This window comes from Eptatretus burgeri, chromosome 9 (genome assembly GCF_056783735.1).
Source record: "Eptatretus burgeri isolate ZD-2024b chromosome 9, Ebu_testis_v1, whole genome shotgun sequence".
NCBI lineage: Eukaryota > Metazoa > Chordata > Myxini > Myxiniformes > Myxinidae > Eptatretus > Eptatretus burgeri.
The window spans coordinates 28790076-28805001 of NC_140969.1; the positions used below are offsets into that span (position 1 = coordinate 28790076).

General features: G+C 46.1%; 1 protein-coding gene across 4 annotated transcripts in view; it reads right to left on the minus strand.

Annotated features, from left to right (window-relative positions):
- Nucleotides 1-14926, minus strand: part of USP48 (ubiquitin specific peptidase 48) — a 180711-nt gene that overhangs the window by 132196 nt on the left and 33589 nt on the right. For all 4 annotated transcript variants that reach the window (XR_015061515.1, XM_085894514.1, XM_085894513.1 and 1 more), the window contains exons 9-10: nt 13558-13680; nt 7748-7897 (exon numbers count right to left, since the gene is read on the minus strand). Coding sequence is in view for 3 of the 4 variants with exons in the window: in XM_085894514.1 (XP_085750640.1) it covers nt 7748-7897; nt 13558-13680 (273 nt within the window). In the remaining variant the exon portion in view is untranslated. The remainder of the gene's footprint in view (nt 1-7747; nt 7898-13557; nt 13681-14926) is intronic.

The following is a 14926-nucleotide window of genomic DNA, read 5'->3' on the forward strand; positions in this document are numbered from 1 at the left end:
AATTTGACGACTCGGGACGAGTCTGTTAAAAGGGGAGGGGGTAGTGTTACGGCTGTGGAAATTCGCAGAACACCATAAAGGTTCCTTTGATCAGTTATCCTGGTAAGTGAGTGTTCAGATAGGTTTCCCCACTGTTGTTTAGAGGGATTTCTTCGTGTTCACTGGGCTGTGACCTTTTGAGGTAGGTTTTTCTGTTGCTATCGTTATTTTGGACCGACCATATCACGACCACCATTACAGCAACCAACTTCACCCCCCAAACAACCACAACGCCAACAACCACCACCAACCACGCCACAATCTCCACAAGTAGCCACCATCTAACCAACTTCGCCGCTACACCAGCTGTGAAACACCATCCTCCACAAACCACGCTACAACCCTTTCCGTGTCGAAAACCGTCCGAGAATGTGAGTAAATAGACCGAGAAAAGAAACCTCCAATGGTGCGCAGGGTTTCCCGCCTTTTTTTCTCCGCGTTTAGTGCGAGTGGAAGGGCGAGGCAGTTCGCTCGCGATTGGTGGATACGAGGAATGAGGCGCTAGGAGCTTCTCGAAAAGCCTGGAAGGGAGGCGGAGCCGAAAACGGGGAGGGGCAAAGCGCTGAGCCCCAGGGGATATAAGGCGGACAGCACGCGAGCTTCGTGTCTTGGTCTTCGGGGTGGCCTTTGTCTGTCTTTCTTTGGTGGTTTTCGAGCTGGAACTTAGTCTTGGTCCTTTGTCTTTTGAGTCGGTGTTCGGGTCCATCGCTGGTGTGGTTCGTCACTGGTGCGGTCCAATCGCGTGGCTTTGGTGGTTTCGCCTTCTGGGGTGGACGATGTAGAGGTGCTGCCTTTCCCTCTGGGCGCAAAGTCATGAGGGCTGTGTGTGGAGGACCAGCTCTGCCACGCAGTCAGACGGAGAGTGCCGGAGAGAGCTTGCCGACCACCGAGGCACCTCGAGGGTGCAAGTAACCTGCTACGGTCTCGCGGGACCCGTTCGGTCTTCCAGGTCCCGCGTCATAAAGACCCAAGTGGTCCAGCCTGACCTCCTTGTCTGTGAGGGGGTCCTTTTCTTTTGGGCTTTTGAATGAATGTTGTCGTGGCGCAGTCTGTCAAGAAAAACTGTATAAGTGACTTACATAATAGATAGACGGTATTAGCTTTTTCCTTTGCATTGTGTTTGGCTGTATAGTTGCATGCATACGTCCCACAATCTTCATAAATGAACTGCATGCGTGTTTTTCTTTTGTTCCCTATTTGCCTGCATACGTGTTGTCTAAATAAATGTGCCTGGCTTGAATTATCCCGTCCGTTGCGTCCTCTTTCCCCTATTGAAAATGCCATCTTGCATCACGGAATAAATAGTGGGGTTTCAAACACCCGTTAAATAGAATCAGATCCGGCGAGGTCGGCGATAATAACCGCTCGGTTATCACTGCAGAACGGAACGGTCCGCTTAAGCAGTTCGTGTCCCAAGCCGACCTGAGTCGAGGTACGGCTGCCCGGTCAGCTCCCCGCGCAGGTACTTAGGTATATCGAATTCGGCGAGTGACCCTATCTTACGCCGGTAGACAACTGGAACGGCCGTGCTGGGGTTGAAGACCCACCCGTGACAGGGTTCCGGCTTTAGCTCCGGAAAGTCACGACTGAATTGTCCGTCCAGTGGGCGACACGGTTGCGATTAGAGGTACGCAGCCGATCGCACACCGGCGGGCGCGAATGCGTAACAATATATATATATATATATATATATATATATATATATATATATATATATATATATATATATATATATATATATATATATATAGTACATATATTGGAAATGTGAGCCACATCCCTAACAATATTAAAATATGTCACTGAAATGAAAGTATTGAATTGGCCTTCACAAATCATATAAACAGAATAGAAAGCATCCCAAATGCAAAGCCCATCCACATCCAATTTTCTTTGAACTCGACTTGACGAAAATTACAGCTTAAAAAAAAAATAGTTAATATCTGGGCAGCGTTTATGTCCGGACAGGAGTTTGTCTCCGAGCGATGTTTGTCTCTGAACAGCTTGGCTCTGGACGGTGTTTGTCTGCGGACAGCTTGGCTCCGAACGTGTCCGGGCGTTATTTATTTCTGGATGGGAGTTTGTCTCCTGAGAAAAATACTGCTCTGACACGTCCAGACGGCTTGGTTGTGGATGCCTCCGGCGGGTTTTGTCTCCAGACATGTCGGGGCAGTGTTTGTCTCCAGGCGAATTTATTGTATGACTGGTAGAAAATGGATTTCAGACATTATTTTGTTTCCATCTTCACTGTATTCTTTGCAGAATAATTTTGATGAGACAGTATGAATAGTAATTAACGCTCCACCACACGTCTGCCTTCCCTTCCTCCATATAGATATATATATATATATATATATATATATATATATATATATAGATATATATATATATATATATATATATATATATATATATATATATATATATATATATATATATATATATATATATATATATATATATATAGTTGCGAATCTGGAAGCCATGAGCACACTCAACATTCAGGTCCTTTAGCTCAGATATCTCGGTATGTGTTTTATAGATAGCTTCCTTTCCCTTGTCTTATGGGTAAATCAATGTAAATGCGCTGTGATTTGTTTTTGAAGTAGGATTTCTTGTCATTTCAACTGCAACAACAGAGCGGACCACTCCAGCTCAGAATGAAACAACAAGCAAAAACCCTCAGCTCCCGGCATCCCCCACGTGCTTACTAGGGGAGAGGTCAACTCCCACCCCCAAACACCAAGCAGAAACCTTCAGCTCCCGGCATCCTCCGCGCGCTTACTAGGGGAAAGGTTGAGCCCCCACCCACCGATTCGCTTGGCAAAACGCCAAGTGGGGGAAGGGTTGAGCCACGTCTAGAAAATGCGGAAAAGAATGTCTGCCCGAGCAAGCGCGCCGGGGAGGATATAAAGGAGCAGAGGATCCTCGCGAGGAGTCTGCCTGGCTGGGCTTGATCGTCGCAGTCATCTTCTTCCTCCTCCTCCACACGGTCACGAGCTTGGACACCACCTCGTCTCACCTTAGCCGCATTCCGCTGCGCTGGCCCGTCCTTCGGCGACCGGAGCCCCCGGGAAGGAGTGGACGACCAGCCGCGCGCTCGCGGCCAGGTAGCCAGGCAGCTACCCTGATCTTCAGCCGACTGTCCTCCGGGCTGGAGGTCCAAATAAAGACTTTTCGGTCCAATTATTTGCGTGTGCATGTGTGTATGTGTCTGTGGGCCCGTCCGTAAATAGTGAACTGTATAAGTGCTTTCTCGCTGTATAACATTGCCTTGCTTTATTCGGTTTAATTCTGCTTCTTACGTGCTTCCCTAATCCCCCCATTATAGTTGAATAAATACCCCAGTTGTTAAACGTTTCAGTTCATTCGCGTCCCTTCTTTCATTGGCTGAGCGTGTCGCATGCTGGGGAAGATTAGCAAGGCCGTTGTGCCACCGTAAGGGGACATTTGGACCGACAGTTCTCGGCGATTAAACCGCTCGGAATCGCACACGGAACGAGCGTGCGAAGCGGCTCGTTTTCGTACGAGTTCCGTCGAGGGTGTGAAGACTCGGTAGATCGCCACGTGGTCTCGAGCTATTTTGAAGATTTGGCAAATAACCCTGTACCACGTGGTGGAAATATTGACCCTTCACGGTCCGAAAGGGACCCGTACTCTTCGGACTTTTCCGAACAGTACGATCTGAATTCCGGGCGATCGGTCGAGCCGACTTGCGACTCCGTTTAGCGGTCGTGCTCGCGGCCGACGGCGCGGCCCCCCAACAATATCTATATCGATATCTCTGTCTCCCTTTCTAGTTTTTCTGTCAGCGAAGCGACGGGTGGTATTTGCTCTAGATTAATAAAATTCACTTTTTTTGTTTTTAAAGCTGTAATTTTCATCAAGTTTAGTTCAAATACAAATTGGATGTGGATGGGCTTTGCATTTGGGATGCTTTCTATTCTGTTTATATTATTTGAGAAGGCCAATTCAATACTTTCATTTTAGTGACATATTTTAATATTGTGAGGGATGTGGCTCACGTTTCCAAGTTATTTCCATGGTACATGTTCAGCATAAGCATATGTAATAAGTGTATGACAGGCAGTGTTGAGTTTGTTTGAGTGAAGTTCCTTCATCTCCCTCCCAAAATATTTGTGTCTTAGCTCCACATCTCCCCACCTTGGTATTTACTGTGGTTTTCTCAATTGTAACCTGTCGCTATACGATTTCATTTAAATTAAATAATGGCAGCACCAGGCTCCACATGAAGCCAAAACAGTCACATGTAACAGAATCGTCGAGAAAAAGGTGCCTCCACATAGCTGGCATGAGCATGAATGGACTATACAAGAGCACCAGACTCTGAGAAGGTGGGGGTAAGGCTCCCCAAAGAGGGACCAATGAGAGCGCGTCAGGCGGCCACTGGCAACATGCTAGAAAAAAAAAACACGATAGGAGCAACGCTAAGAGCAGAAATCCTATTCTCTCACCTGCATGGCTGCACTTTTCTCTCCTGCCCCAAAAATGGCACTGCTCTTGCACCTTCTTGCCATATGGTGATCATAACTACCAATTTTGGTGAATTTATGTGCAATGGTTTAGGAGGAGATAGCATGATCGACGAACAGACAGACAGAGATGATTACAATATCCCCCCATTTTTTCAAAAAACACAGGGATAATAAATTATGCCCATTTTAATAGCAGTGTATGTTGTTGTTGTTCGTCTTTCGGCTGCTCCCGTTAGGGGTCGCCACAGCGGATCATCCGTTATGATCCGCATACTTATTTGGCTTAGGTTTTACGCCGGATGCCCTTCCTGACGCAACCCTGGTCGCCTCTTACGACACAGGGATAAGGATTGGGTTTCGCCATGATTCCGGGCTGCCCTACACCCTCTCATCGCGCGGCCCAGTGCAGAGCTCCCGTCTTCAAGCGATCCTCCAACCCAAGCCTCCGAGTAGCCGGATTACAGGCGCATGCCACTACGCCCGGTATTTTTTTTAATAGCAGTGTATGTGAGAAGCATAATTTGTTCCTCAATGAAAGAATAAAGGACTTCTGTTTGTAAGTTCCATCTAAAGTGTTTCCATAAGTAAAAAGCAATACGTATCCAAGGAGAAAATATCTGTGGCTTATTCACAGTTTCTGGAAGTTTGGTGTGGAAAGAAAGATGGCAAGTGTTAAAGATGTCCTTGTTAAAGTGGACATCTCTCTGGCTGTTATCAGAGAACCACCTCACCGCCGTCGAGTCTGGCATTTCACTCAAGCCGACTGGCAGGGTCTCCGAGCAGCCATCAAACTTACAGACTGGTCTCCTATCACTACTTTCTCAAACATCAACTCATCCTGGGAATTCTTTCAAAGAAACTTGCTCTCCCTCATGCACAGATTTATCCCCTCTCGTGTTCAGTTGTCTTACCCTTCCTCCCGCCCGTGGTTTACTGAAGCTTGTGGCGAGGCAGTTGTCCTGAAACAACTTGCCTTTGCCTCATGGAAAGCAAACCCAACTGAGGGCAATCTCAGTTCTTTCCACAAAGCTCGGAACAAGTGTGTATCTACCCTCAGGAGAGCCAGAAAACAACATCTTTCTCATCTCAAGTCTGAACTCTCAAACCTCTCTCCCTCCTCAAAATCCTGGTGGCGTTTAATCAAATCTGTTTCTGGTGTATGTTCCCCTCCATCCCCTCCCTTACCTCAAATGGCCGCACTGCTGATTCCACACGTGATAAAGCTGAATGTCTAAACTCGGTGTTTGCAGCTAAATCTTGTGTCCCAAACCCATCACTATCTCTACCCACTTTACCCAGTCGCACCCAACTGTCCCTGGACTCTGTATCCTTTTCTCCTGACAAGGTGGAGAGCTTGCTTTCAAACCTCGAGTCAGATTCTGCAACCGGTCCAGACGGCATCAGCCCACGTGTCCTCAAAGCCTGCTCTTCTGCTCTTGCTCACCCTCTCTCTGTTCTATTCACCCTCTCATTTTCCCAAGGTCATCTGCCATCTGCTTGGAAATCTGCTAACATCACTGCCCTGCATAAAAAGGTGCAAAAACAGATCCCTGTAACTATAGACCAATCAGCCTTCTCCCAATCATCAGCAAGGTTATGGAATCCATCATCGCTTCAGACATGAAATCCTTCCTCTTCTCCAATGGCTTGATTTCCAATCATCAATTTGGTTTCAGACCAGGTCACTCTACCCTAGATATGCTGCTACTGCTCTCCCATCAATGGATGGAGGTCCTCAATGCCAGACAGGAAATCCGAGCCGTATCCCTGGACATATCACGTGCTTTTGACACAGTCTGGCACCCTGCCCTACTCACCAAACTCTCTTCCCATGGTATTCAAGGCCATCTCCACTCATGGCTCGCAGACTTCCTCTCCTGGCTCGCAGACTTCCTCTCCTGTCGCAGTCAACGTGTGGCCCTAAATGGAGTTCTTTCATCCCCTCTTCCTGTGCAGGCTGGAGTTCCTCAAGGTAGCGTTCTGGGCCCTGTTCTTTTTCTGGTTTTCATCAATGATCTCTCGGACTCTCTGGAAAATCCTCTATTTCTCTTTGCCGATGACTCCACCCTCTGCCGTACCATCTGTCATCCCTCAGACCGGCAAGCAGCAGCTTCTTCGCTCACTGCAGATCTGGATAAAATCACAAACTGGTCCAACACGTGGAACATGTCTTTCAATCCAGACAAATCTCACACTCTCACTATGTCTCTTCGAAAGGACCGTTTACAAAACCCCCCCATCCACTTTCTCAACAATCCTCTGGAAGAAGTCTTTTCTTTCAAGCTTCTGGGTCTCACTATCTGCCATGACCTTTCCTGGGAAAGTCACATTTCCAACCTTGCCTCAAAGCCAGTCGCCGACTGTGAATCCTCCGTCGTGCAAAGTCCTTCCTCGGCCCTCTTGAGCTCCTGACCACTTACAAAGCTTTTGTCCGTAGCCTGATGGAGTACTGCTCTCCCCTCTGGGCTGGTGCTCCTGCCTCCCACCTTTCTCGACTTCACGCTGTCGAAACCAGGGCTTTTAAGATCATTGGCATCTCCCGCAATGAAGCTGAGTCTTTGGGCCTCTCACTCAATCACCGCAGGTTGGTCGGTGGTCTTTCTGTCTTCTACCGACTCCTCTCCAGCCTTGCCCCCCTGCTCTCTCTGTGATTTGTCCCAACCACATTTCCACAGGGCGCTCAAGGTCCGCCAACAACCCCCTTCTGGTAAAACTACCAAAATCACGAATCACTGCTCATCTTCACTCTTTCATTCCTCTTTTTTCCCGCCTTTGGAATAAACTTCCTCACTCTATTCTTTCCCATTCTTCCCTCCAGGCTTTCAAAACAGCTGTTCACCACCACCTCTTATCTTCCCCCATCCAAATCCTCGATCTTTTCTACCCCCGATAATCCACCCAAGCCCACTTCCTTCAATTCTCCTGCTTTCCTTCCTGAAAGTCCCTTTAATGTCCATCTTCCCCTCGCCATGTTCCCCGTCCCATCCCCATCCCTCTCCCTTCCACAGTTCACCTGTGTCTGTTCCCCAATGTTTTGTCCCTTCCACTCCCGCCCCTCTTGTCTCATGCCTCCTTGCTGTGAGTTGTGTGTTAGCTCTCATACGAGCCTCGACCAAGGTATACAAAAAAAAAAAAAAAAAGTGACTTAAGAAAAAAGTAGGTGGGTAATACAATTCCGGATGAGAAATTCTGAGGAAAAGTGTGTGCCTTACCATTAAGAACAGGCAAAATCTGGTATAACAATTTCACTTCTTCATGCTTAGCAATGCCGGCATCCATGTCTTTCTTCCTCAAGGTTGCAAGTTGATCAGAAAACTCTTCAAATTTTGAAGAATCTTGTTTCACAAGTTGCATCAGCCAATCTGAATAAACACAGTTGTACCCAGGATACATAACAAGCATGATTCATGCCAGTCTCAGCAGATCAGAACAATGAAATGTTTTGTGTTTTTTAATTGAAAAGTATTTTTAAAATCTAATAGCAAAATGGCCTTTTGTCTCAGAATAGCAAAACATCTGGTATCAAAAACATATTATACATGAAAAAAAAGGTGAGGAGACTGGCTCCTTTAATTCCACAAAGACAAGTTTGCAGTCCATAGTGTTCAGAAAGCCAATTGGTTTACTTATTTCCTTGATGGAAATCCATCAAATGTAGTCACTGAGCAGAAAACCCTGGCCATAACATCACAGAACCTTAAATAGTTGAAACACATTCCCAACAGAGGTTGTTGAGGACAACAGGCTGATCTTAGAAATACATACAACCTTATGGGGCTGGTATTCCAAAATGCATGGTCTTAAAAAAATACCAGCGGATCACTTCTTTCAACTATCCTCACTTCAGCTTCGAGGCCATTTTCTTAAGACTGACGAACAACATTGCAGAACACAGATCTGCAGTTAGTTCTTCAGTAATCAGATTGATTGATGCAAACAAACTTCCCAAAACGGTAGTGTCTGCCCCTTAATTTGAGCCATTCAAGAACAGGCTCGAGCTCGACTTGCAAGGTCAGGTCAGGGTCAGGTATGGGAGCATGTGCCAGAACAGCGCGTCGCTGCGTCCACTTTCCACCAGTACTCCAGGGGCCTCCATCTGGCCATCCCCCAAGCAGATGCCAGGCCCATCCCCATCTCCTTGAGATGCCGGTCAACCTGCTGCAACCACGAGGCACGTGGTCAGCCCATTGGCCTCCTCCACTCACGAGACTCCCTCGCTGAGAGAATCTGGTGAGCAGGATCAGCCTCAGGAGAACGAGCCACATGTCCATACAGCCGCAACTGATGCTCACGGACTATGCAGGTAACAAATATCCAAGTCTCTCTCAGCAACCGCTCGTTGGACACAAAATCCGACCAGTGATAGCCAAGGATTCTCCGAAGAGACCTGGTACCAAAGGAATTAAGTCTCCGTCTCAGATTCTTGGTCAGAGTCCAAGTCTCACATCCATAGAGCAAGACTGGAAGCACCAAGGACCTGAAGACTCGGACTTTCGTCCTGCTGCACAGGTACCGGCAGCGCCACACCCCATGATCCAGTGAATCCATGACTCCCCAGGCCCGACCCAGATGTCTATTGACCTATGACTCACAGCCAGCAGATACATGAACATCACTGCCAAGGTAAGTGAATCTCTCCACGACCTCAACATCCTCACCATAAACAGACACAGACAGGACAGCAGCATCCAAGATGTCACCGAAAGCCTGGATCTTAGTTTTGACCCAAGAAACCCGTAATCCCAGCGGCTCAGACTCCTCATTCAGCACCTCGAGGGCCACCAAAAGGATATCTAAAGTCTCCGCAAAGATGACTGCATCATCGGCGAAATCAAGGTCCGAGATCTTGACATACCCAAACGATTCACCGCAGCTTGATCCCTCTGACATCCTCCCTAGGACCCAGTCCATACAAGTGCTGAAAAGTGTGGGGGCCAGTACACACCCCTGACGAACTCCAGTAACAACTGGAAATAAGTCAGAGATGGTACCACCACATTTTGCAGCACTCTCAGTACCAGAGTAGAGTTCAGACATCAGATCGATCAGTTTTGGTGGCACCCCACGAAGACCAAGAATCCTCCAGAGGGCATCCCGATTCACTGAATCGAACGCTTTACAGAGATCAACATAGGCTGCAAGCAGCCCCTGCCGAAACTCTCGTCTGCGTTCAGTGAGGACATGAAGGGCAAGGATACGGTCAATCGTTGACCTCTTTGGTGTAAAGCCTGACTGCTCTGGACGCTGGTGCTCAAGCAGATGGTGGCAAACCCTATCAAGAATTATCCGAGCAAAGACCTTGCCCGGCACTGAGAGCAGCGTCACCCCTCGGTAGTTGTTGCAGTCTTGGCGATCACCCTTCCCTTTCCAGAGAGGAACAACAAGGCCCCTCTGCCAATCAGTTGGGATGATGCCTGTGTTCCAGGCAGAGCACAAAACTGCATGCAACGACATGAGTGCAGCATTTCCACCAGCCTTGAGAAGTTCAGCATGGATGCCACAGATCCCTGGAGCTTTACCCCCATTTCAACTGGTTCACCGCAGCCCGTGTTTCCACAAGCGAAGGTGGACCACAGTTGATTGGAGGGTCAGCAACAGGGATTGTAACACCCTTGGTGTCCAACTCGACAGCTGGTGGATCAGCCTGGTACAACTGCTCAAAGTAACCGGCCCAGCGGGCCTTCACTTCAGACTCCTCTGTCAAGAGCCTACCACTTTCTGCTCTAACTGCAGTGCTCAGAGGGATGGGCTGGGATGAACGCAATGCACGAATACCCCTGTAAGTGGGACGAGAATCACCTGTCCACAGGTGATGCTCTACCCCCTCAGATTCCTCGCACATAGGCCTCCTTGTCCACCCTTAGTGCACGTACAGTTTTACGCCTCAGCTCCCTGAACAGCTCAGCTCTGCCATTCAGCCTGGCCCTGCGACTCTGGTCAATGGTATCCAGTGTCCCTTGAGAGACAAAATTCTTCTTTGCCCTGCGGTGAGTCCCAAGACATCCACCCACAACATCAAGGATGGTGGTCTTGAAGGCACTCCACAACTCTTCAGGACCCCCCAAAGCACCCAGACCCCCCAAAAGTCCACTCAGCCTGTTCGCAAACTCCTCAGCAACCCTCGCGTCATTGAGCTTGCCAACATCCAGCCGAGGCTGAGATGGTACCATTCTCCCGGATTTAAGGTGCAGCTTTCGAGTTGCTACAACAAGCCGGTGGAAAGTATTGAGGAACTGAGCACGCCGGTAGACCCTGCAGTTCTGGATCATCCTCCAGCGACCATCAACGAGGACATGGTCAATCTCCTTTGCCACACCGCCAGCGTTAGAATACCAAGTCCAGCGATGAGCTTGTGGGTGCTGAAACCATGAATCAGCCACCCTAAATCCATGACTTCTTGCAAAGTCAAGGAACTTAGTACTATTCTGGTTCATAGTTCCTGACCCATGGGGACCAACACATGTCTCATAACCATCCCTATCAGTTTCAGTCGATGCATTGAAATCCCCCAAGACTAGACTTTATCTCGTCTGGGGCACTGATCAACCACAGACTCGAGCGTGGTGTAGAATGCATCCTTCACGGTGAGGTCACTCGCCTCAGTCGGAGCATAGACAGAGACCAGGGAAATGACACCTAAGGAGTGACTAATCCTTAGTCTCATAATACACTCGTTGACCCGTGTTACCTCAATAATTATCATTGGGGTCAGCGTATTGGACACAGCTACAGCAACTCCTTGAGTATGGTAACCATCAGAGCAACCAGACCAATAGTAGGTGTAACCACCCACCATTATCTCGCCGCAATCCGGTCTCCGAACCTCAGAGAGTGCTGCAATACCAATGTCCAAACGCTTGAGCTCAGATGATAACAGAGACAGGTGATCATCCTCTCTTAGTGATAGGACATTCCAGGCACCCACCGGAAGGGACCGCCTCAGGTTAACCCAAGGAGACCGCGGTCTGGTGGACGATACCTCAGCACCACTCCGACACACTCTCCCGCAATCTGACCCAGGAATGTTACCCCATGGTTTCCCTCCTATCATCAAAGATTGGGGTCCCAATGGCTTTGCCCCAATCCCATCATCCAGTGAGCTGCCCTGCGAAGGGAAGCTGCACAGGAGGTACCACGGAGTGGGTTTTCAGATTTTTTTTGCGTTTTTGTGTTTTGCAGAATGAAGGGTTTTACGGTGGCCGAAGTGCAAATCCTGCCACCAACCTCCTAATAAAAATTAACCCAATTGCAGGAGGACGTCCGTAGACACAGTTGGGCACTAGATATGGATGGCCGTTGGCTTACAAGGAGCTCCTCCGCCCTTTGACAGGTTTTGTTTTTAATCCTGCTGGGTGTCCATATCCAAACACCCTCCTCACCACAAAACCTGGTGGGGGAGACGGTTTAGTCGCAGACAACCCGACCATGGAACAGGTTAGTACAGGTTTACATGGTACCTGTAGCAGGTCACAGATCTAACCTGACCTTGCAAGGTCGTATAGAAAAATTAATAAGCTAAATCAAATAATAGGTGATTCTATTCTGCTGAATAAAGATTGAAGATTATTTGGAAGACCAATCTGTTTTGGGAAACAGGGGTATTTTTAATTTTCAGACTGGTAACCTTCCAAAACAGTCAAGAGATACAAGGTCATTTAAAATGCAAATACATATTATGAAAAATAGATACATGTTCAAGCACATGGATGTAATAATCATGCTGCATTTTGAATACATTTCCCATTTCCGGGTTATAACAATACATTGTGCTTTATACTAAAAACATTTACTTTTTCAAGGTAATTATCAATCAAGTTTAATTGCCAACATTTTTATTGGTTCACGAGTCAGTCAGTGACCACTATATTCGTTATGGGTGTGTGTCTGTCTGTCTGTCTGTCCCGAGTATAGCTCCGTGGGTTTTTATCCGATCCTGATAACATTTGGGTGGGAGGTTTATATCATGATCTAGTTGTGTTTTCCTGAGAATGGGCATGCTGCGCCCATTATGGGCGGAGCCACGCCCCAAAAAAGTGTTTTTAGGGGGTAGCCGATTTCAAGTTACATCTTCTCCGAGGGGGTTTTTCGAATCTGGCAGGGGTTTCGGTATTTGGTTAGCCCAAAGGCACCTGCATAGCCCCACGGAGTTCGATTTTTCATTTTCATCCCAAGGTCAAGGTCACAAGGTCCAAAACATAGAAAATTGCGAATTTTGACATAAAAAATCATACGACCGCCCAAACTTTGAGCTCGGATGACAATATTTTTATGCATAATCTTGAGGTCATTCCCCACCTAAAGTCTTGAAACCATTTTGCTCTATCTCGAACACCTTGCCCGTGGCACCCCCTTCAAGTTTGTTTTTACGCTGATTTCATCAAAGTAGGATAATCCGAGGAATGCGAAATGCCATATAGCCTATGACGTTATATTGTTCCTGGAATGTTCGAGAGGAAGTTTTGCACCAAAGGTCATAATCCTTGACCTTTGAACTTTAAAGTTCACAAAGGTCAAATTTTCAAAGTTGTGGGAATCGAACCAAGTTTTCGACCTTCTTCGACAAACTAACTCCAATAAGCTATAGCACGTATCCTGTTTCCTTATTTTAATGTCCACAACATTGTTTTGTGACCCTTAAAGGTTATGCAAAGGTCAAATTTTGAAAGTTGTTGAACGAAACCGGGTTTTCGACATTTTGCAGCTAATAACCTGTCACCCATACCACATCATGTTTATCATTTTTATAACTTGGTCAAACATTATCACATTGTCTCATCCTTGACTTCTGAAACAATATACATCGTCAAATGCCGCTCGTGAACCATCGTCATCTTCAGACTTGTATCTTTTTATTGCCGTTAAACCCATTATGCTAATTTTAGAGAAATTTGCATCCACAGTAGCAACCACAAAGGATCAAGCAAGTCATGTAAGATAGTGGAGAGCGGATCAACAACGAAAGCAAAAGGCAGAGAACGGACAAATAAGGTGACAGATGGCATAGAATGAATGAAAAAAATACCTGGCAATAGAGGATGTGGTGGCAGAGGTGTCCTGCAGCGATTATACACCAACATATATGCGTTTTGTGAAGAGTGTACTCCCTTAACTGCTCTTGGGCGCTGCGTAGTTGTTTTTTTGTTGTCTGCACACAAGCAAAACAATTTTGATGGCAGAATAACAGCAATCAGTACTTCCAAATATTATTCACAAAGCAATAAACATAAAATAGTATGAAGCCTCTGCAGCTTGCATTTTATAAATAAGTAGGGAATTATGAGAATAACTCGAGCGAAGTCGATGGCGCGCCATGGCAAATCACAACGCTTCCCACCTAAAGCAAAGTTTAAAGATGGTAAAAAGTTCCACTCGGAAGAATCACTCGATACCAAATTTAGAGTTCAATTTTTTTTCCTGTTTAGACCCCTGTGACCCTAAGTCCCCACTCCAGAGGCATAAACCGGGAGTCAAATCACAAAAATCGTTACATATTTCATGCGCCCCCCAATGTTGATTGCAAATGCAAAGTTTCATGTAAAAATGTTTTAAAATGGGCCATAATTGTATTTATTGGTAATTGACTTTTTGACCCCACCTCAGGGTCAGGGCCAAAAATGATACCGCTCTTGCACCTTCTTGCCATGTGATGTTCATAACTCACAAGTTTGGTGAATTTCTGCCCAACTTTTTAGGATGAGGTAGCATAACGGACAGACGGAGGACAGACAGACACAGCCGAATAAAATATTCCCCCCCACCCATTTATATTTTTCTTCAAAATTTTTGTTCAAGTACATATATAATTTAATTGTTGATTTGTGTTCAAGTATATAAGTTAATTGAAATAAAATAAAGATTTTACAGGTAGAATTTTCTTTTGGGATGTTTACTGCCTTTGATGCAGCATCTTTTACACCAACTTATTTAACACATTAGTTCTTCAAGCCTGTTTGTGTCCTTTATTTCGTCCCTAAAAACAGTAAGATTTTTGTTTGGAATGATTTTCAAACACTCCGCTTATATATAATCATATATATATATATATATATATATATATATATATATATATATATATATATATATATATATATATATATATATATATATATATATATATATCACTCCGCTCTGTGCATGTGCGATTGGGATACATTTAGAGCCTAAAGTACTGTTAAACTACATGTTCGTTTTCTGATTTGTGTTCAAAATACAACATTCAATTGAAATTAAGTTGTTCCTCGATCATAAATTGACGTTTGAAGACAGACAGATAGAGTGAACCAATTGCTTAACAATGCTTTTACTTTGCACGTGGGGGATAATTATCTATCAATACTTATTTTTAATCAATTCAAGGCCCATCTACACTGAGTTGTCATATATTTATGTGG